Source organism: Chlorocebus sabaeus, chromosome 27 (genome assembly GCF_047675955.1).
Source record: "Chlorocebus sabaeus isolate Y175 chromosome 27, mChlSab1.0.hap1, whole genome shotgun sequence".
NCBI classification, from domain to species: domain Eukaryota; kingdom Metazoa; phylum Chordata; class Mammalia; order Primates; family Cercopithecidae; genus Chlorocebus; species Chlorocebus sabaeus.
The window spans coordinates 9,238,057-9,260,173 of record NC_132930.1 but is presented as its reverse complement, the minus strand read 5'-3'; the positions used below and the strand labels follow the sequence as shown (position 1 = coordinate 9,260,173).

Sequence of the window (22,117 nt, the reverse complement as noted above, 5' to 3'; positions counted from 1 at the left end):
TCCCCACTAAAAATACAAAAATTAGCTGAGCATGGTGGCACGCATCTGTAGTCCCAGCTACTCGGGAGGCTGAGGCAAGAGAATCTCTTGAACCTGGGAGGCGGAGTTTGCAGTGAGCTGAGATTGCGCCACTGCACTCCAGCCTGGCGACAGAGTGAGATTCCATCAAAAAAGAAAAAAAAAAAAAAGAAAAAAAGCCAAATACTAAAACATTTATTCAAGGAGCAACATGATACCCAGGTAACAATAACACTGTGGTCAAAGCACATCTCTGCTCCTTGAAATGGAGGCAACCCATGTAGCCTATGAGCTCTCCACTAGTCCATTTTCTTTCTGGACTCTTCCTTCTCCCTGCTCTCAAGTCAGTTACTAAGGCTTTATGCTGTGATAGAGCTCATTTTGAGTGTTGTCTGTCTTTCTGTGCAGCTTCTGTTCTTCCTTTTTGCAAGGCAAGGACAACTTAAGGATGTGCACACACAGTTTTGCTAAACCCCACTCACACATATCTCTGGACTGACCCATTTTCTGCATCTAGATCATACAAGGGCTCGAGCAAAGGAGTTAATGCTCCCAGGGTGCTTTTGAGCATCGGCTGTATTCTTAATTAGATTTTTTTTTGTAGAGTCTGTCAGTCTGTGTCTATAAACAGTGCCTTCTGGTTTTCTGATGACATGATGAAAATATAAATGGATTCTGCAGATTGCATTTTATTATCCTCAATATTAAGCACTCAGAACTGGTGCTGGAGGGAATTATGGTTGGATAATTTTGATTAAATAACCTCAGGCCTGGACTTCTGTGTTGTTTCTTTGCCAACACAAACTGAATAGATATAGGGAACTATTGTTATTAAAGAAAGTGTAACAGTGTAACTGCCACAGAAAGAAGAGTTGGGCTTCAGAATGCAGCGTGGTGGGGCAGTGAAGCCCTGGGCTGGGCAAAAGGAGAACTGAGTCTAGACTCATCCTTGCTGCTAGCTAGTTATATGACGTTGAGCGAGTCACCTGATTTCCAGGACATTATTTTCCTCATCTATAAAATCCAGGGGTTGTGCGTATAACCTGAACTTTAGCATAAAGAAAGGACATGGATGGATCTCTAGAAAGATCCCTGGATGCTGTGTGGGAGATGGCTTGTGGAAGGGCTGGAGTGGAAGCAGAGAGATCCCTCAGGTGGCAACTGCTATTGTCTTGCTGAGAGATGATGGGAGCCTACACTAGAGTCATAGTGTAGAGACAGAGAGAAAAGGACAGACCTAAATATATTTTGGGTAGAGAATGTTATTCTTCTTGGTGATTTGAATGTATCTCCGTGTTACTGGGGGAGGGAGATGGTAGTGCTGTTCATTGATATGGAGGAGACCAGAGGTGGAACAGGTTGGAGTAGGGAACAGATGTTAAGACTTTGGTATTGATGTTAGTGTGCAATAGTTTTTTTTTTTTTTTTTTTCTTTTGAGACCGAGTCTCTCTCTGTCACCCAGGCTGGAGTGCAATGGTGCAATCTTGGCTCACTGCAACCTCGGTCTCTTGGGTTCAAGCAATTCTCCTGCTTCAGCCTCCTGAATAGCTAGGATTACAGGTGTGTACCACCATGCCTGGCTTATTTTTGTATTTTTAGTAGAGATGGGGTTTCACCATGTTGGCCAGGCTGGTCTCCAACTTCTGGCCTCAAGCGATCTGCCTGCCTCGGCCTCCCAAAGTGCTAGGATTACAGGTGTGAGGCACTGTTCCCAGCCTGAAATAGTCCTAGGTACCCAAGTGGAGACGTTGACTAAGAAATTGGATATTTGATTCTGGACCAGAGATCAGTACTGCATGTAAAAATGTGAGTTATCATCATCTGTAAGTTGTAGAGAGTCATAGGATTGGATGGGACTATCCAGGGAAGGAGGTGGGGGTGGTACAGAGAGAAGAAAAGAGACCCGAAAAGAGGAGAAAAACGCTTGCAATTACAGCTAGGAAGAGAATGACATAGAAGTCCCTAAGGCTATGGAGAAAGGAATATTTATTTAAGGAAGGAGAAGGAAATCAGGAGTGTCTGCTGGTGGGGAAGACTAGGAGAGGCAAGGGATCCAAAATGGAGGGAGAGGGTGACTGTCATACTGCTGCGATGTTACAATGAAATGAGAAAAATGTCTTTTGGGTTAGACAGTATGACAATATTAGAATATAAGAGGAGAGCTGGGAATATAAAGAGGAGAGCTGGGAAAGCATGGCCTTATTTAAGATCAGGGAGGAAGCTGAAAAAAGGACTGGAAAGGGAAAAACCAAGAATGAGATCCGTGACAATTTTATTATTGCTGCCAATAATGATAATGGAATGTCCTGAGCTCTTACAATGGAGCAGGCAATGTAGTCTGGGTTTTAGAGACATTAATTTATTCTTCATGTAAACCTTTGGAATAGGTTCTATTAGCATGTCTTAATTAGGAAAGCTGAGGGTTGGTGCAAGTTCATTAATTGCCTAAGATGATTTAGCTGGGGGTCTGAGAGTACAAGGATTTTCAGTGACTTAAATGAGGACAGCTTGCAGATGGCTAAGCTATGATGATAGGGTAATGGGTATAGGATACTTATATAGGAAGTTTGGGCTGTGACGGGAAGGAGAAGAACAGGATGGTGATTGAAGGTCTGGATTGAATGAGGGTTTTTAGGAAAAGAGGAAACTCATGCTGTCAGTAGAGAAATGATGGATACTGTGGGTAGAGGGATAGGGTTGACATAAAAAAGCAGGATCTAGGGATGAGAAGGGGTAGGGCCCAGAGCTTTGATAGAGGAACCCAGTTTAGGAAGGAGAGAATATATTTCTGCCTTTATATTCTGGCAGGATAAAATGAAAAGATAGGTGTGAATATGGCATGTTGTCGGGGGGTGTGTGGGGCCAGGGATGGTGGTTCTAAAGGAAAGTCTTCCTCGATGGTCTCTCTCTCATTGCAATTCCAACCATGAGGTCATTGGCTATACATGGGGCTGGGAGAGTCCACGGATAGATAATTAGGAGCAACAAGCAAAATGTCATTCTGGAAGAATCTCTTTAGAAGTAGGAAATTGATGGGAAATAGGGAAATTGATTACCTCCCTTGCTCCCATCTCCTGGGGTGTCTCTTTTGCTCTGGGTTCAGGTGTAACCTGTAGTACTGGCACACAAGGTCCTTCACCATCTCAACCATGCCTACTCTGGCACCTCACCACCTACCACCCTTCTCATCCCCACCTCCCGGGACCCCTGTGCTCAGCTTTTTGAGCTTTTGGTCTTTGTTCAAAGAAACCTTTGTACAGGTCTTTGTATCTGCCTGGAGCGCTCTACTTCATCTCCTTCCTTGGGAAATTCCTTCTCATCTCAGGACCAACTTAAATGTCAGCCACTCAAGGGCCTTCCCTGTCTTAGGAGAGGGAGTTTATTCTTCAGCCCTCACCTAATATTTTGCTCAAATGCTGCACAAAAGGTTGCTTAACTGTGGCATCAACTCTGTAGACACGTTCCCTGGGTTAAATCCAGGCTCCATTATTCACTAGTTTTGTGCCCTTGGGCAAGCTACCTAACCTTTTTGTGCCTGGATTTCTTTGGCTTTAAAATGTCAGCAATAGTCAAACACCATAAAGTTGTTATGAGGTTTAAATAAATTCATATGCGACAAGCATTTAGAACAGAGAGGGCGTATGGTAGTGATATGAATGTGAGCTGTTGTCATTCAACTATTTCTTCAGTTATGCAATTTGTGTTCATTGCTTCTTCCATGCTCGTGTGCCTCTCTTCCATAAATTTATTGAAAACCACACATCTCTTCCATCAATCTATTGTTTTCTAATGTTTTATTTTTTTTCCTGGACTGTGATTTCTGCAGGATTGGGCCCAGATCTTGTCATTTTGGTCTTATGCACACCTTTTACACTGACTGACATAAAACAGGTATTTGGTAAATGATTTATTGGTTGATTTCTAATTCTGGCTTAGATGAGTGTGATTCATCAATGTTTACAAATCACTTCTGTAGAATTTTGATTCGATTGTTTCTAGCAATCCCACAAAGGGTATATTCCTCAGAAAATGTCAAAAGTAAGATAAATTTTGTTCTGTTTTATTACACAATTTAGGTATAAAATATGCAGAGATGTTCTTTTGAGTTAAGTCAAATATAATCAGAAGAGAGTAAGCATAATGAGCTACAGATTATCTTCAGTGAACTAATGAGGTGTTTGTAGGAGGAAATTACGGTCTTCTGAAAGTGTGCCTGCTTTTGTACAATTTAGGGAAAATATTCATGTCTTTCAAAAATTGCCAAAATCTGTTAAATCTAGTATTTTGTTCCAGTTGCTTGAATCTAGGCACCCTTATTTCATCAGCCAACAGCATCTCCTCTTAAGATCATTATAATAGGGTTTGTCAACATTTGTTTAAACTCTTCTTCAGATAGATAGTTTGTGAGTGGACTGTAGTTGTCTACCAGATTGCTTTCAAAAAACAACCAAAGATTAATGAAAATGTTTATAAAATACCTTATATAAAAATGGGAATGATCAGGCTGGGAGACTGATTCTTGGCAGCCTTTGACTTTTTATGGCGATTACATAATAACAATGGTTACAAAGAAATTAGCAGAGTGGAGCATACTGATATACAATGTTTTATATCACATTATAAACACACTGTGAAAATGTTGCCATAAAGTTGTGTGGTTTTCTTTATTAGACTTGTTTTTTTCTAAAAGTCCCCCATGTTTCTTATTTGGATGGTTCAGAGCAGTACCACTGACATAGACAAACTTAGAAACATAATTACCTTTTAGTTCTGTGGAAAGGAAATAGGATACAGATGAGCTTCCTCAATAATTACTTCCATAAAATAGTGTGATCACACATTAAAATCTCCTCTTGCTTCTGCTTTTGGTATAACTGCTAAAGTAGAGGAACACTTTTCTTTTCCTTTAAAATCATCAAGATTTTGGCGAATTATCCATTCATTGATTGCGTTAATCTTCATGTCCCTGTAAGAAATATTTTGGTTAGTGAATTAATCCTAAAGCATAAAGCAAGAAAAATCTGGTATTGGGCTTCCTTGAAAGGCATATAGGGCATAGTTGGTGACATAATTGCCACCGTAAGTACTTCCGAGGGTCCCCTTGAATGGAGACATATATCGAAGTTTATTATGCCCACCTTTAAGACAGTGGTGTCCAGTAGTTTTTGTCCATGCATGCCCATTAGTTTGTGTGTTTGTATGTTTACTTGTTTGGTTTTATGTTGAGCACCATTAGGGAACTATGAGAACTTTCACTTAACCTTGAGTGAGATGGGGAGCTATGGGGGTGGGAGCGGGGTCTGAGTGGAATGGTAGCATGATCTAATTTTATAGGATTATCCTGACTGCTAGGTTGAGAATAGATGGACAGGAGGCAAGGGTAGAAGCAGCAAGACCAGTTAGGAGACTCTTGACCTATGTAGGTGTGACAGTGGCTTGGAAAAAGACAGTAGAATGCAGGCAGTTAGAAGCAATGATTCTGGCTAAGTTCTGAAGGGAGAATCAACAGGATTTGTTGATAGATGTGGTTAGGTGTAAAAAGATAGAGGTCAAGCATAACTCTTAAGATTTTGGCCAAACAGCTGCAAAGATAGAGCTATAAGGATTAAGTGATCAATGGGCAAGGATCAAGAGGGTAAGAGAGCAGGATCTAGGGGGCTGATGAAGTGCTCCTGACATTGCATGCAGCTCTTCCCCTGCTGTCCCCTGAATGCTTCTCAACCTGGGCTCTCTCTTCATCACTTCCATCTCAGGCTCTTTTTAAGAGCTCTGCTAAACTTCCCCGTTCTGCTAAGTTTCCCATTCTGCTAAGCTTCCCATCCTGCCCTTGTGTCTTTGGAGAGTGATCATGAGCTGATGGTTTGCCCAGTGCCTTGTCTGGAAGGTTACTGAGAGTCCTTTATCAGTCAGGATCCGGGTGGCACAGTAAGGGAAGGCAGTCACTTTTTATATGCCCTGCAAATGGACTGTTGGTACTGGTGGTTGATTCTTGGCAGCTGTTTTGCTGTTTATAGCAATGGCTTATGCTATCGTGAGGGGAACAGGAATTAGCAGTCTTTATTGTTAGTATATAGAATGTGTGATATTGTAAACATATTATAAAGATGTTGCTGAGAGGGGTTGTTGAGACAGGCCATTCCAAATCCTGACTACAGTGGAAGGTCCTCTCTCTGTGGTTCTGAACTGCTGGCTTAGTTTAGTATACAAGGTGAGGGCTTTGTGAAATGTACTGTGCATAGGAATCATATGGGAATCTTTTTAAGATGCTGTTTCTGATTTAGTAGTTCTTAGAGGGAGTGGAAGCATTGAGAATCTATGTTTCTTTCTTTCTTTTTTTCTTTTTTCTTTTGAGATGGAGTTTTGCTTTGTCAGCCAGGCTGGAGTGCAGTGGCGTGATCTCGGCTCACTGCAACCTCCGCCTCCTGGGTTCAAGCAATTCTCCTGCCTCAGCCTCCTGAGTAGCTGGGATTACAGACGCATGCTACCACGTCCAGCTGATATATATATATATATATATATATATATATATATATATATATATAGTGTCTGTAATCTTATATATCGTATTTTTAGTAGAGATGGGGTTTCACCATGTTTGCCAGGCTGGTCTTAAACTCCTGACCTTGTGATCCACCTGCCTCGGACTCCCAAAGTGCTGGTATTACAGGTGTGAGCCACCACGCCTGGCCGAGAATCTGTGTTTCTAATATTAATTGCAGGTGAAGATGCTGCTGCTACTGGTCTAAGGACCAAATTTTCAGTGGCATGGTCCTTGGTGAATTTCTGCAGTCTGTACAGCTGTTGATCCTCCTAACAAAGATCCAAGTGTATCTATCCTAAATAGATGGAATGGATGGCATTTGAATTGGTGGAGAGCAGTGTGAAGACCATGCTTGGACCTAATGGGCATGGGAGAGGGATGACAGAGAGCAGAGGAAGAGGAACAGTGATGGAAACTAGCATCTTCCTGCAAACACATGGTGCCTATTCCCAGAATTGGGAGTCTAAGAAATTGAATTTGATCAGACTATATCTTGGAGGACTTTTGATTTGCAGACTGACTTTTAGATTATTATATCAATCCCTACTTGAAAATTTTCAGTGGCTATGCATTACATGCCAGGATAATTTTAAATGGTAAATGAGCAATTTAGGTTGTATGTGGGGCACCAATTTTTTTATATTCTTTTTTTTTTTTTTTTTTTGAGACAGGGTTTCGCTCTGTCACCTAGGCTGGAGTGCAGTGGTGCAATCTTGGCTCACTGCAACCTCCTCCTCCTGAGTTCACATCGTTCTCCTGCCTCAGCTCCCGAGTAGCTGGGACTATAGGTGCTGGCCAACATGCCTGGCTAATTTTTTGTATTTTTAGTAGAGATGGGGTTTCACCGTGTTAGCCAGGATGGTCTCAATCTCCTGGCCTCGTGATCCACCCACCTCGGCCTCCGAAGGTACTTTTTTTTTTTTTCTTAATAGTTACGTTATCTTGTATTTATCATAAGACTTTAGATTGCTTTTCTCATCAATAGGTGAGCTTCCTGCACACAGTGGCCACAGTTCATCTGTGGTTCTATCTCTAGATCCTGCTCATTATCATTGCTCAATACATGGAGAAAGGCCTAGGTAAAGTGAACCAGAGATTCTGAAATAAATATAGCTAAACTTTGTTGGGTTCTCAGTGTTGGCACTGTTTTCACTATAACATAATGCTTTTAACAAAAATGTAAAGACTTATGACAAAATGTTTTAGAACCTTTCTAATCACTTCTTGGTGAACAAAGTTCAGTATTACAGAGAGGATTAGTGATGTTTCCAAAATGTAAATCATTCTGACAGATGACCCATCAGTGGCAGACAAATCATGGACAGATTCTGGGAAAAAAATGACAACATGTTTAAAGTCTATGTTTAAAATATTAACTTTTTAAATGGGATATTTCTTAATTTATTTTGGGAAAACTAGATATTCATAAACTGTTGAATGACTTTTTAAAATTCATTTTCTTACCGTCCCTCAAATAAGAATGAGAGGATATTAACAAAAAAATTGTTTGTGACATTACATAGTGGGAGTGGTTAACGAGCATGTTTTATGATAGAATTTAAACTTTGGTTTATGAGGAAAAATTGAGACCATTTAGCTTCTTTAGACTGTTTTATTTGTAATAAAAAATCTTGTTTGATTTTTCTGATGGTTAAAGTAATATATATTGTAGAAAGCTTTAGGAAAATATTGAAAAATTTAAAAAGTAAAGTAAAAATCATATATGATTCCCAATGTGAAGAAATACCATTTTTGGCATATTTTATGTATGTGTCTTATAATATCTGTCTGGTTTTGGTATCAGGGTAATAGTAACGTAGTAAAATCAATTGGGAAGTATTCTTTCCTTTTCAATTATCTGGAAGAGTTTGTGTAGAATTGCATTATTTCTTCCTTAGATATTTGGTACTGTTTATTAGGTAAGCCTTCTGGGCCTGACATTTTCTTTGTGAGAACGTTATCTATCTATGTCTTTGTTGAGTGAATTATGGCTGTTTGTGTCAAGGGATTTATCAAGTTCATCTAAGTTGATGAATTTATTGGTATAAATTTATAACTTTTCTTGTTATTCTTTTAGTATCTATAGTATCTGTAATAATGTCATCGCTGTCATTCTTGATGTCAGTAATTTCTGCCTTCTTTCTTTTTTGACTAAAAACAAAAGGGTTACCAATTTTATTGGCTAAGAGTTTATTAATGTAGCCAAAGGTTTCTACATTTTATTGATCTCACAAAACCCCCCACCAGCTTTTGGTTTCTTTGATTTTTCTCTATTGTTTTTCAGTTTTGTATTTGATTGATTTCACTCCTGAGTTTCCCCCCTTTCTTCTACTTAATTTGGCCTTAATTTGATGAGATAAAGCACAATTCATTGATTTGAGATGATCTTTTCTGATATGGGCATTTTGTGGCATTCCTTTCTTCTAAATACTGCATTAGTGTCTTTCCATACATTTTGATATTACCATATTCTTTCACTACAAAATACATTCTAATTTCTTTTTGATTTCTTCTTTGATCAATGGGTTATTAAGAATTATGTTATTTAGTTTAAAAATGTTTGGTGGATTTTCCAGTGATATTTCTGTTGTTAGCTTAGAATTTAATTCCATTGCAATCAGATAATATATTTTGTATGAATTATTTTAAGTGTATTGAAATTTGTGTTCTGACTCGGAATTTGGACGGTCTTCATAAATGCTCACTGTGAACTTTAAAAAATGTACATTCTGCAGTTTTAGCATAGAATATTCTAGAAGCGTCATTTAGGTCTGTTTGGTAGATAGCGTTGGTCAAGTCTTCTATAGCGTTATTGATTTTTCTCTCTACTTGTCCTGTCAGTTATTGAAGAGAGATATATAAATCTCTGACTCTGTTTGTGGATATGTCCATTTCTCTGTATAGTTCTATCTGTTTTGGCTTGTGTATTTTGAAGCTTTTTGATTAGGTGTATGGATGTTTAGGATTCTTACATCTTCCTGATTAGTGAGCCTCTTTATCATTAGCAATGATTTTATTTCTGTTGTTATTTTTGTTATGAAAGTTTCTTTGTCTGATATACAGTTATATCAGACTTTCCTGGAAAAGAATATGTATTTCCCAAACAATACAGTGTAACAACGATTTACATATAACCATATATATATGGTTAATCCAGCTTTCTTTTGATTAGTGTTATGGTATATCTTGTTTTATTCTTTTATTTAACTTTTTGTGTCTTTATATTTAAAGTGCATTTCTGTAGGCAGTATATAGTTGTTGGGTCCTGCTTTTTTAGCCATTCTGACAATCTCTGTCTTTTAATTGGGGATGTTTAAACCATTTATATTTAAGGTAAGTATTGACATGATCAGGTTTAAGTTTATAATCTATTTTTTTTTCTATTTGCTCCTTCTGTTCTTTGTTCCCCTTCCCCTTTTTTGTTGCTTTTTAAATTATTAGTATTTTTTATGATTAATTGTATCTCCTTTCTTGGTTTGTTAGCTATAACTTTATTTTGCTATTTTAGAGGTTGCTTTAGGGTTTTTAGTCAAGTCAGGCTTCCATATCCATGAGTTCTACATCTGTGGGTTCAACCAACTGTGGACCAAAAATATTTGAAAAAAAAAAAAAAAGCATCTGTTTTTGTTTTCATTATTTCATAAACAATACAGTATAACAACTATTTATATAGCATTTACATTATGTTATGCAGTGTAATCTGGAGATGATTCAACATATACTGGAAGATGTGCATAGGTTATATGCAAATACTACAGCATTTTTTATCAGAGACTTGAACCATTCACAGATTTCGGTAGCTGAGATGGGTTTTGAAAGCATTCCCCCATGGATATTGAGGGATGCCTGTGTACATACTTACCTGGTATATTTTAGGTGCTCAGTAAATATTTACTGAATGAACACGTGAACAAATGTCTCCCTGGTGCCCAGGCCACAGGGCTGCTGAGAGCCAGAGGCACCAAGAGTGGTTGTCAATCCTGTGCTGTCAGACAATTATTCTTTCCCAGCTGTCAATTTTTTCTCTTTTATGCCATATTATTAATGGATATTGACTCTAATCTTCCTGTCTTGATGTTAGTGCCTTGAGATTAGGCATCCATATCTTCTGCTCCCTGAGTCCGTGGAGGTTTCAGTAAATAGAGACTTTATCCTCAGGTGCGCTTTCCCCAGGCTTTTTGAAAGTGTGCGTGGGGTGGGTCCTCTGGATGAAAGAGACTGTAGCCTTGACTAACTGTGCCCAAACCCCCAGAAGTAAGAAATTCTTATCAGGAAGGGCAGATACTTTTTAAGGTAGTAAATAGAAAAAAAGGCTTCAAAGAAATGGTCTAAATTTAACCTTAGTTGATCTAGGCAAAGCTATACATGGGAAGGAAATTCAGGCCTAACAGATTTTCCCCATTCTTGGAATGCCACCAGTTTTTTCAAGGTTCTTGAAAAAAAATTATATATATATATATATATATATATATATATATATAATTATATACACACACATATACATATATACACATATATAATTGTATAGATACACACACACATGCACACACACACATATATATGATTGGGCTTCTTAATTTAAAAAGAAAAACTTATACTCTCTTTTTCTTTTCTCTTTTGCAGCAAGTAACTGGCAGAAGTTTTGGTGATAAAGATTTTCGGACAGGTTTAGAAAATGGAATCCTCCTCTGCGAGTAAGTATAGCCTATATTCAGTTGATTTTATTCAAAAAACATCATTAATACTATCCAGTTTGGCTGTAAGACTTCTAGTGTTTTGTTTTGAATTTATTCAGTTTGAATCTGAAACTCAAAAAATCACTGGGCTGGACAAGAAACACAAGTCAGTGTGGGAGCCTTGGTGTTCCAGTAGGGAGTGGTGGGGACTGTGGCAACTGCAGACAGACAGAGAGAGCGCATCTGGTAGCTGCTGCTCAGCTCCAATAATCTTTCACTGTGCATCAGTTTGATCCCATGTAATTGTAAGAGTGAACCTAATTGTGGTAAAAGTAAAACTTTTCTCCCCATTTAAATCCCAAACAAAAGCAGCTTGTGCCAAAAGTGGACACAATATACTTACAACATCTTAAAAGCATGCCAGGTAATGTTCCTCACTTTGCCTGTTTCACTGGTGTATTTTGAATATGTTTAATTTGTGCTGTTGGCAAAATTTAAATGTGAACAATAACTACAGTGTTTAATTTTTGTGTTTCGAAGAATTCGGGGCGCCTGTGAAGTAGCTGTAGATATAAAATAAGCAGAGCCTTCATACTTATAAAGTATAGACATAAATTTCAAGATTTATGGATAGACATAAATTTTAAGATTTCAAAATTTGCATTTATTTAACAAGTTCTGTAATTTCAATACTGATTTTTGTTTTATTGAGGTGAAATGTACATACAGTGAAACACATAGCTCCTAACTGTACAATCTAATGAGTATTGAAAGATTTGTGCATGTATGTAACCTATACCCTAATCAAGATATAAAACAAAAAGTTTCCTCATGCCCCTTCTCACTCAGTCTCAAGCCCCTGGAGACAAGCACTGTTCTGATCTCTATCACAGTAGGATCTGTTTTGCCTTCTCTTATACTTGATTTCAATGGAATGACATAGAATAAACTCTTGTTTTTGACAACTTTCAGAATATTGCTTGGGATCCAGTGGTAACATGGAAGGAGTGTGGGTTTGGAGCCTTAGGACTAGAGATTGATGTTCTTACTTTACCCCTAAGTCATTTAATCTCCTCAAGTCTCATTTTTTTTCTAAAATAATAATAAAAAATTTATAACTCTATTTCATAGGCTTTTTATGATCTTCAAAAGGATAGAGTGAGTGAGGCACTTTCAAAGATTGTGCAGCACTGTACAGATATTGACTATTTTGTTGAACCTCTCAATACAGCCCTTGTCAGCATTTTTTTCTGCCTCCTGCCTGCTCTTCTTTCTTCAAAGAAAAATGTATATCTTCTATTTGATGTTTCCATATTCTCTTTCCTACGAAGTCTCTCCACCCTACTCGTATATCCCTCACCACCTCTTTTCTCATTATTACATCTAAATCAGAGCTTAACTCTTAGGTAAGCTGTAATTACTTCAGCGCCTCAGTGGATGCAAGCCAGTCAGGCTCTGAACTCTTTCCCTCTGTTCTAGCACTTGCTTTTCCCATGATTCTGGGCTTAGCTGTCTCCAGATATTAACAGACTAGCTAAAATCTGATCTAATTTATGTGGACCATGTTGGTTCAATTGAAGTGGGTCTTTGGTCCAATTTTTGTTTACCCAACATTTGCTCCAGAGATTCTTGTAGGCATCCACTTCTCTGCTATATTCTCAAGCCTGGGTAGGTAGGATGAAATTGTCTAAGTCCTCTGATTACAGGGAATTAGACCCACTGGTGTATTTGAGGGAGCATGAGCTTTGGAGTCTGCGGACTAGGGATCAAGCCCTTGTTTCCTCAGTGGGACTCTAGCTAGCAGCCCCGGCAAAGAGTTTGCTAAAGTGGAATGAACCACATAGGAGGCCTGAGGCAAGGAAAGCCAGTAGCATGATCCTCTGCTAGGTCCTTTGAGAGAAAGCTGGGTCAGGAGCCAGCGAAACCAGATGCACACAAATTTCTAGGCATGGACATTGCAAAGCAATGAGAACCAAAACCATGACCCAGGAGCTGCATGCAATGGTGGCTGGGGACGACGGAGGAAGAGAGTCTTCTTCCTCACGCTTATGGCTAGGTTTTGTCTAAGTCGAGACTATTAGGCTGCCACAGACTGAGATTAGCAGGTGTATTTTCTGGGACTTGTACCCCAAGGCCAGACTAGCAAAAGGGGGGACTTACTCTGTTGAAAATGTGGGATCATTTGATGGCGGGGGCCAAAAGCCGGGACACTCAGCATGGAGGATTTTAGGAAGTTGAAGGCTCCCAGACAGTGGAGCCACACAGGTGTCAAACACCTGTCTTTGGAGATTAGATTAGAATGCCTAAGACTGTACCACTCTCTAGAACCGGAGAGAGTTTAGTGGATGACGATGATTAGGAGTTCTAACTCATAGCTACCCCACACCACAGAAACATTTAAAAATATAAGGACTCTCTACAATTTCAAATTTTGAAAACTAAGCAGTTTAGCTCTTCTTAGAATGGGGCTTTTTATAGTATATAGGCTTTAAAAAGTTATTTGATGCTTTCCAGTTTTGTGTTATTCAAAATAGAAGCCCAGTTGGTATCTTGGAGCAGTGTTATCCCAGTTGGCAAATACATGAGCAGCATTGTTGAATTCTTTCTTTTGTTCAACAAATGCTCATCTTTTTGTCCAAGCTGGATCCACTCTAAATGTTGGTAGCAACTGTGTAGAGACACCAGCATCTTTGTTCACTAAAAATTTCCTGAGCTGTTGTAGGAGTCTAAAGAAACAAACCAAAAAAACCTTCATCATTTTCATCAAACAGAAGGGTACCTTCTGGGCCTGGAGTCTGTTTTTTCCCCTGACTAGCCTGTTTTCAAACTTAACTGTTGTCTCTAAGGAATATTATTATACCTGTTTTACAGAGAAAGTAACTGAGGTACAAAGGATTAAATAACTTGGCTAAGGTCACACAGATAAAAAGTATTTAAGTTTGGCCGGGCGCGGTAGCTCTCGCCTGTAATCCCAACCCTTTGGGAGGCGGGGTGGGTGGGTCACCTGAGGTCAGGAGTTCAAGACCAGCCTGGCCAACATGGTGAAACCCCACCTCTACTAAAAATACAAAAAATTAGCCAGGCCGGGTGGCGGATGCCTGTAATCCTAGCTACTCAGGAGACTAAAGCAGGAGAATTGCTTGAACCTGGGAGGCAGAGGTTGCAGTGAGCTGGGATCGTGCTACTGCACTCCAGCCTGGGCAATAAGAACGAAACTTCGTCTCAAAAAAAAAAAAAAAAAAATTAAGTTCAGGAGGTCTGATCCCTTAAGTCTTGCTCTTAATCACTGCCCTGTTCTAGAATTGGGATTTTAATGGGAGAGAAAAGAAAGAGATTGGTGGGTGGAGAGAGGAGAGGGCATTAGTGCCTGCAGAGCTAAGTGTGGGGAGGGTGGCAGTGCAGAGGGTGAACCACGGGTTCTCAGCTGGGCAGAGGACAAAGAAGGACTGCGTGGGGTTGGTGGTCTTAGAAAAATATAAGCATCAGGGGCCTGGTGGTCCCACTTGGGCTAAGAAGGCAGCTTCAATAAAAGCAAGGACAAGAGAGCTGAAAGGGTCAGAGGCTGTGGTCAGTGGAGGATGTAGGAGTTTCAGTTTTTGATAGAGCGATTAAGACCAGATGGAGACAAATGAGAATTGTGGACCTGGATTAAAGACTACAGAAACAGGAGAGAGAGAAGATGAGCCCCTACATACAGCATGTACGATGGAAATGGAATACCCTCAAAATCACCCTGGGAGAGCTCTTTCTCCCTATGGCTTTGAATATCAACCCCCATGCAGGAATATTAATACATAAATGTATAACTTACAGTAATAGCAAGTATAATATAGAGTGCCTGTGTCCAGTGGAATGGCAGTAGATGTGTTTTTGCCATACTCATGTCTGTCTTCCTCTGTTGTTTTTGCCAAGTGTGTGTGTAGTTGAAGTTTCGGAGGTTAAATGCTTAAATGGTATGAGCCCTCTTCTGAGTATTTAATAAGAGGCTGGGGTTAAAGTGTGACAGAGTCACAAATATGTGACAAATGTTATGCTGTTAGAAGTCTTAATCATATACGGCAGTGTCCTTGATGACTTATGAGTCAAAAAGGAGGGCTGCAGAGAGTCTTTAAAGAAGCTACTCCCAGGTTGGAGTCATTGGCAGATGATATTCTCTACTTCCCTGTACATACACCAGGCTGTTTGAAATAACTCCAGAAAAGAAACTTTCTGACTTGTGTTTCTGACTCTGATTTTATTATTTAGATAAGAGTCTGTGGAATTATATCTGGATCGCGGTTGGCAAATTATGGCCCTTGGCCTATTTTTTTGTTTGTTTTTTTGTTTTTTACTGGCCTTCTTGCTAAGAATGTTTTTTACATTTTTAAAGGATTGTAAACCAAACTAAATTAAACAAGAGTCTATATGTGGCTCACAAAGCCTAAAATGTTTACTATCTGGTCCTTTACAGAGAAACTTTGCCAGTTCTAAAGGACTGTTGGATTAATTTTAGATGTAAATTACTTATCCTTGTAAAGTTGAGAAATTGAGTTTAGGCACTGCAAAATGCTATTTGGGTAAATTAAATAACATTTTACAAAAGATTTTCCCAGGAGTTTCTTTACAAGTTTTCTCCCCCACCTTTTTAATTTTGGACAATTTCAAATTTATAGAAAAGTTACAAGAATAATATAATAAATATCCATATACCCTGCACGTCAATATACTAATTATTATCATTTTGCTATATTTGCTTTATCTCTTCATGTGTATATTTGTGTGTGTGTGTGTGTGTGTGTGTGTGTGTGTGTATATGCCTCTTTTTCCTTGAACCATTTGAATGTAAGATGCAAACATCATGAAACTTGACTCCTAAATGTTGCAGGGTGGATCTTTTAAATATAGGAATATTATCCTCCATAACCATTCAAGGCATTTAGCAATAATATAGTAATGTCTAAAGCATAGTCCAGAGTTAAATGTTGCTAGTATCCCCAGTAATATCCTTTATACTGATTTTTTACAAATCTAGGATCTGGCTAGGGGCGGTGGCTCATGCCTATAATCCCAGCACTTTGGAAGGCCAAGGTGGGTGGATCATGAAGTCAAGAGATCGAGTCCATCCTGGCCAACATGGTGAAAACCTGTCTCTACTAAAAATACAAAAATTAGCTGGGCGTGGTGGCACATGCCTGTAGTCCCAGCTACTCAGAAGGCTGAGGCAGGAGAATCTCTTGAACCCGGGAGACGGAGGTTGCAGTGAGTTGAGATTATGCCACTGCACTCCAGCCTGGCGACAGAACGAGACTCCATCTCAAAAAAGAAAAAAAAAAAAATCTAAGATCTATTCAAAGGTCACACATTGCATTTGGTTACCATGCCTCTTTAGCCTCCCTAATCCTAGAAAATCCATCTAGTCTTTTGTGTCTTTCATAACATGAACACGTTTGAAGATTCCAGACCAGCTATTTTGTAGAATATATCTCACATTTGGGTTTTTCTAATTTCTTCCTCATGGTTAAATTCAGGTTAGACAGTTATAGCAAGAACACATGGGTGATGTTCTTGGCATGGGACATAGTAGGGTTTGTCCCATTGCTGGTAATGTTATGAGTGATAATTGGTCAAGGTGATGTCCCCAGGATTTATGCATTGTTAATAGGGCTTTTCTCTTTTGTCATCTGTGAAAGATACTCTGAAATTGTGGAAATAACTTAATATCCCCAGATCTTTCATCCAATGGCTTTAGTATCTATTGATGATACCTTCCTGAATCAATCATTACATTGAGAGTTGCAACAATGGTGACTTTCTAATTCTATTCTTTCTGCATTTGTTAGCTGTCATTCTTGTGTCTTTTTGAAGAAAAGAGCTTCTCTCCCTCCTCTTTTTGAGTATCACTAATCCATTGGCATCCATACTTTTACAAAACCCTTAATTGCTAAAAAATTCTCTATAGATAATGAATGAGGTAAGTGATAATAGCAGGCTTGTTTTACAAATATAACTAGAATATGGAACGTCTAAGATTTTAAAGTCAGTCCACTGGAAATAGATTTTAGAGCTTTTGTGTTCGTATAGGTAGATGGTTCATATTTCTATTTGTTTTTATATTGTCTTCCAATTCTTGCTTTATCTTAGTGTTCACCTTTGGCAAGGTCAGATGTCCTGCCCTGGCCAATGTTCAGGCAGAATCACCAATGTGACTATATTGGGCACACCTGCCCAAGAAAGGAGCTTCCAGTGAAGACTTTGAGAGAGACAGGTACTAGAAGAATGTAAGCATCAAAGCCCTGGGAGTCCCACTTGGTTTAAGAAGGCAGGTTCAATACAAGTGAGGGCATGAGAGCGCTGAAAGGATAGGAGGCTGGGGTCAGTGGAGGATGGAGGGGTTTCAGTTTTCGATAGAGTGGTTGAGACCAGATGGAAACAAATGAGAGAGGTGGACCTGGACTAAAGACTACAGAGACAGGAGAGAGAAAAGACTAGCACCTACTGGCAGCATGAATGATGGAAACTGAGTACCATCAAAATCATCGTGGGAGATGTCATATTTCAGCATGGGGGCTCTGGGTGAGGTCACTGGGGAGTTCAGGTAAGAACTCTGCACAAGAAATACCATTAATGGCCACTGTGATTTTCTTTAACCCCTGAGCAAAGTACAGACCACACATGAGTTAGTTCTACACAGAACCTTCAATGTTTTTAAGTTAGTCATTGTAAAGATTATTTCTTTGAAAGCATAGATATATGTGGATGAGAAAGAGTCTGCTAGTGCCTTACCATTTTCTATCTTATCTGAAGCATTCACTGCAAGAACTTTAAGGAAATGAACTCTTAAGTGTTTTAGAATCTCATGTTTTTTGACCAGAGCTGTATGAAAGTCATATTTCTATTTGTGAACATGAAGGGGTATAACTGACTTAGGAGGCTGGAAAGATTCCCTCACTTTTTGGTGTTGCTTGATGTGTGAAATCAAGAATTGATAAGCCTTGTAGAGATAAGTCATTTAGTCACCACATCAAAAGGAGACAGAGGTATTCCAGCTTTTCTTTTGTTTCTTCTGCTCTCATGTTGCTTGTTTAGGGATAATTCTATGAAATATTTCAATTTTTTTGGTGGGGTCATTCTAGAGAAGGGATATGCTTCTTTATATTTTGTCTCTAAGGTATAAATGAAAGTAACTGGAAAATATCCTTTTCCTGGTGATGAGACACAATTACTGAATTATAGAAAACAATAGAAAAATTAATTCCCTTGTCCACTGTATTAAATCTTTAGTGGGAATCTTAATTTAGAATCAGGAAAGTGGGTTTAAAATCAATGACATTTTCACTCCCACCTCCCGGTGTAGAATCCTTTTTTTTTTTTTTTTTAAAAAAAAAAAAGCTTCAATTTTTATTTTAAGTTCTAGGGTACATGTGCAAGATGTGCAGGTTTGTTACATAGGTAAATGTGTGCCATGGTGGTTTGCTGCATAGAGCAACCCATCACCCAGATATTAAGCCCAGCGTCTATTGGCTATTCTTCCTGATGCTCTCCCTCCCCCAGTGCCCTCCCCCTGCACCACTGAGAGGCCCCAGTGTGTGTTGTCCCACCTGTGTGTCCATGTGGTCTCATCATTCAGCTCCCCCTTATAAGTGAGAAGATGTGGTGTTTGGTGTTCCATTCCTGAGTTAGTTTGTTAAGGATTATGACTTCCAGCTCCATCCATGTCCCTGCAAAGGACATAATTTCATTCCTTTTTATGGCTGCATAGTATTCCATGGTGTATCTGTACCACATTTTCTTTTCTTTTCTTTTCTTTTTTTTTTTTTTTGAGACAGAGTCTCGCTCTGTCACCCAGGCTGGAGTGCAGTGGTGGATCTCAGCTCACTGCAAGCTCCGCCTCCCGGGTTTACGCCATTCTCCTGCCTCAGCCTCCTGAGCAACTGGGACTACAGGTGCCTGCCACCTCACCCGGCTAGTTTTTTGTATTTTTTAGTAGAGACGGGGTTTCACCATGTTAGCCAGGATGGTCTCGATCTCCTGACCTCGTGATCTGCCCGTCTCGGCCTCTCAAAGTGCTGGGATTACAGGCTTGAGCCACCGTGCCCGGCCAACCATATTTTCTTTATCCAGTCTATCACTGATGGGCATTTGGATTAATTCCATATCTTCACTATTGTGAATAGTGCTGTAGTGAACATATGCATGCTTGTATCATTATAATAGAATGACATATTCCTTTGGGTGTATACCCAGTAATGGGATTGTTGGGTCAAATGGTATTTCTGCTTCAAGATCTTTGAGGAATCGCCACACTATCTTCCACAGTGGTTGAACTAATCTACATTCCCACCAATAGTGTAAAGCATTCCTTTTTCTCTGCAACCTCACCAGCATCTGTTGTTTGACTTTTTACTAAACACTCTTCTGACTGGCGTGAGGTGGTTGGTATCTCATTGTGGTTTTGATTTGCATTTCTCTAATGATCCATGATGTTGAGCTTTTTTTCATATTGGTATAGAATTCTTTTTTCACTTTCCTCATTTCCTACTTGCAGAGATGTGTCAAAATGATGTTAGGCCTACATTTAAAGAATGGGTTTTTTTTGTTTTTTTTTTTTTGTGGTGGAGGGGTTGAGTTGAAGTTTGTTAGTGAGAATTTTTGTTGTCAGTGATAGAAATGCAGCTGAAACCAGTTTAAACAAAAATGGGATGTGATTGGTTCATATGAATAAGCACAGAGGTAAATCTCACACACACACGCGTGCACGCACGCACGCACACCCCCCCACACACACACCCCAGGTACAGATATAACTCTATAACCATGCTTGAATTGTGTTATCTGACTGTTCTGTCTGTCTGTCTATCTATCTATCTATCCATCCATCCATCCATCCATCCATCTCTTGCCTCTGCTTTCTTCTTTATTGGCTTTGTCTTTGGGTAAGTTTTCCCATATGGTGACAAAGCTGGCTACTGTTAGCTTTTAGCTTATATTTTACTAGCTTTGCAATCCAAGCAGGAAAAAAGAGATACTTTTTTGGGGTAATTCCAGTAGAAGTCCTGGTGCCTACCCTTTATTGACCTGAATTGGGCCTGGTGCTCATCTTGGAATTAACTGAGTGACCAGGTCTGGATTTGCCCTTGCTTGGAGCCAGGAAGTAGCATGGGCACTCTCCATGGTCTGTCCTACCCTACAACTGCCCTACCTTTCCTGGAGAGTTGGGGAGGGAAAGTTGCTCATGTGGAAATTAAGAAGCTATTATCAAAGAAGAAGGAATGACTGTTAGACCAACAAAACCAATATGTGCCCACCGAGGGACTCTTACATCCAACCAGGACAGACAGCCTTCGGAACTTCTAGTGGAGAAAAGGTGAGCTTAAGAGTGGTGTGCAAGGCTTATTAGGTCTGTTTGAGGCCTGGGTTAGACTTACATAGGGGTGTGTTCGAAGAAGGATGCTTTGGAGGGACTTATGTTTTCAGACCTGTCCTGTCAGGAGTCCATTCCTTTATCCTTCTCCTCTTTAAACTACGGAGTGAGTTACCTTGGTGAGGTAAAACTGAGGCCACCAAAATCTACAGATCCCTCCTTCCTTGGGAGTGTTGCCAGAGAAAAGCCTCTCTCCTAAGAAGCAGGCTTTATCCTCTACTGGTCGTTTCCCTCAGCCCTCAAGTGATAACTGCCCTTCCTCTGAACTTCCTCCCAGGCTTTTTACCTCCATCTCCAGGGGTTTGGGCTGATGCTTCCAGGAGCTGCCATTTTTCTCCTGATGTGGCTGCCATGTTCCCCGACTCTGCTGCCTCCGAGCACTTGGAGTTGGGAGAGAGACCTCTCTCCCGATGGCAGCTCTTTGAGCAAATCTTAGACAGGTGATCCTCTGAGTAGTCTGTACTTTTTCCTTTTAATTTATAGCATCCCTTACTGAATAACTTGGCACCAATTCTCTGAGAGTGGACAGGAGACCTTGGAGCTATCCAGTTGAGTTTCTTCTCACAATCATTTGCTGTCTCCTAGAATAAGGCCTCTCTCCATTTCCAGCTCTGTCCAACCTCAGAGTGTGTCTCTGCACACTTGCGACCTTTTCTTTCCAGGGGTTGGGGTTAATGTTTGCTTCTCTGGCATTTGTCCTGATATCTCTACATCCTGAGTTTCCTAGAGTTTCTTTAACCATTTCTTCCAGGAGGTCTAGGAGAGCCCCAGTCAGTGGGATCCCTGTGGAGCTGTTCAAACATCCTAGGTAGATTTTGAAGCTGATGAGCTCCTGTGTCTCCACAGGGATGCTATTGATGTCACCAGAGCAATTCCTTTTTGCATCTGAGTGGTTCCACTCATTGCAGATAATTTACCTCTTCTGCCCTGCTCACTTCAAGCCAGTGGTGCCTCCCACTCATGGGAACAACCCCATACTCACCTTCAGATTCCCAAATGCTTCCTGGCAATGGCAGTATGCAGATACTTCATGGCTATTTGTAGCTTGCCCATAGAGAAATGCAAAGCCAAATTTAAAGTGTGTGTCTGACTGTGTTTATTTTCTTACCTTGATTCTTACTGATATGCTCTCCCTTATTCTCTGATTTGCTTATCATTTTCCCCACCCTTTTCTTCCATTTTGGTTACTATCTAAGGACATATATTTAACAAAAGCCAGTTCAAACCCTTTTATGAGAGTATAGTTGAACGTGAATGGATTTTGGAATTCCTGCATTGAATCCTATGAAATTGTGTCAATAAACCAAAAAATAGTCAGACAATGTGATTTCCTAGGGTTCAACCTAGTAGATGAAGCAGATCCTAGATTTGCCTCCTGTGTGTCCTTAGGCTAGTAACCTAACCTCTCTGAGTCCCCCAGTTTACTTATCTATAAAATCCATATAGGATTGTTCTGAGGATAAAATGAATTGAAAATATGT

The 22,117-nt window shown here is 39.7% G+C and overlaps 1 protein-coding gene across 16 annotated transcripts in view; it reads left to right on the top strand.

Moving 5' to 3' along the window:
* LIMCH1 (LIM and calponin homology domains 1) overlaps positions 1–22,117 on the top strand; it is a 342,754-nt gene that overhangs the window by 123,885 nt on the left and 196,752 nt on the right. For all 16 annotated transcript variants that reach the window (XM_008017546.3, XM_038008594.2, XM_008017545.3 and 13 more), the window contains exon 2: positions 11,184–11,254. In XM_008017546.3, the coding sequence (XP_008015737.3) occupies positions 11,184–11,254 (71 nt within the window). The remainder of the gene's footprint in view (positions 1–11,183; positions 11,255–22,117) is intronic.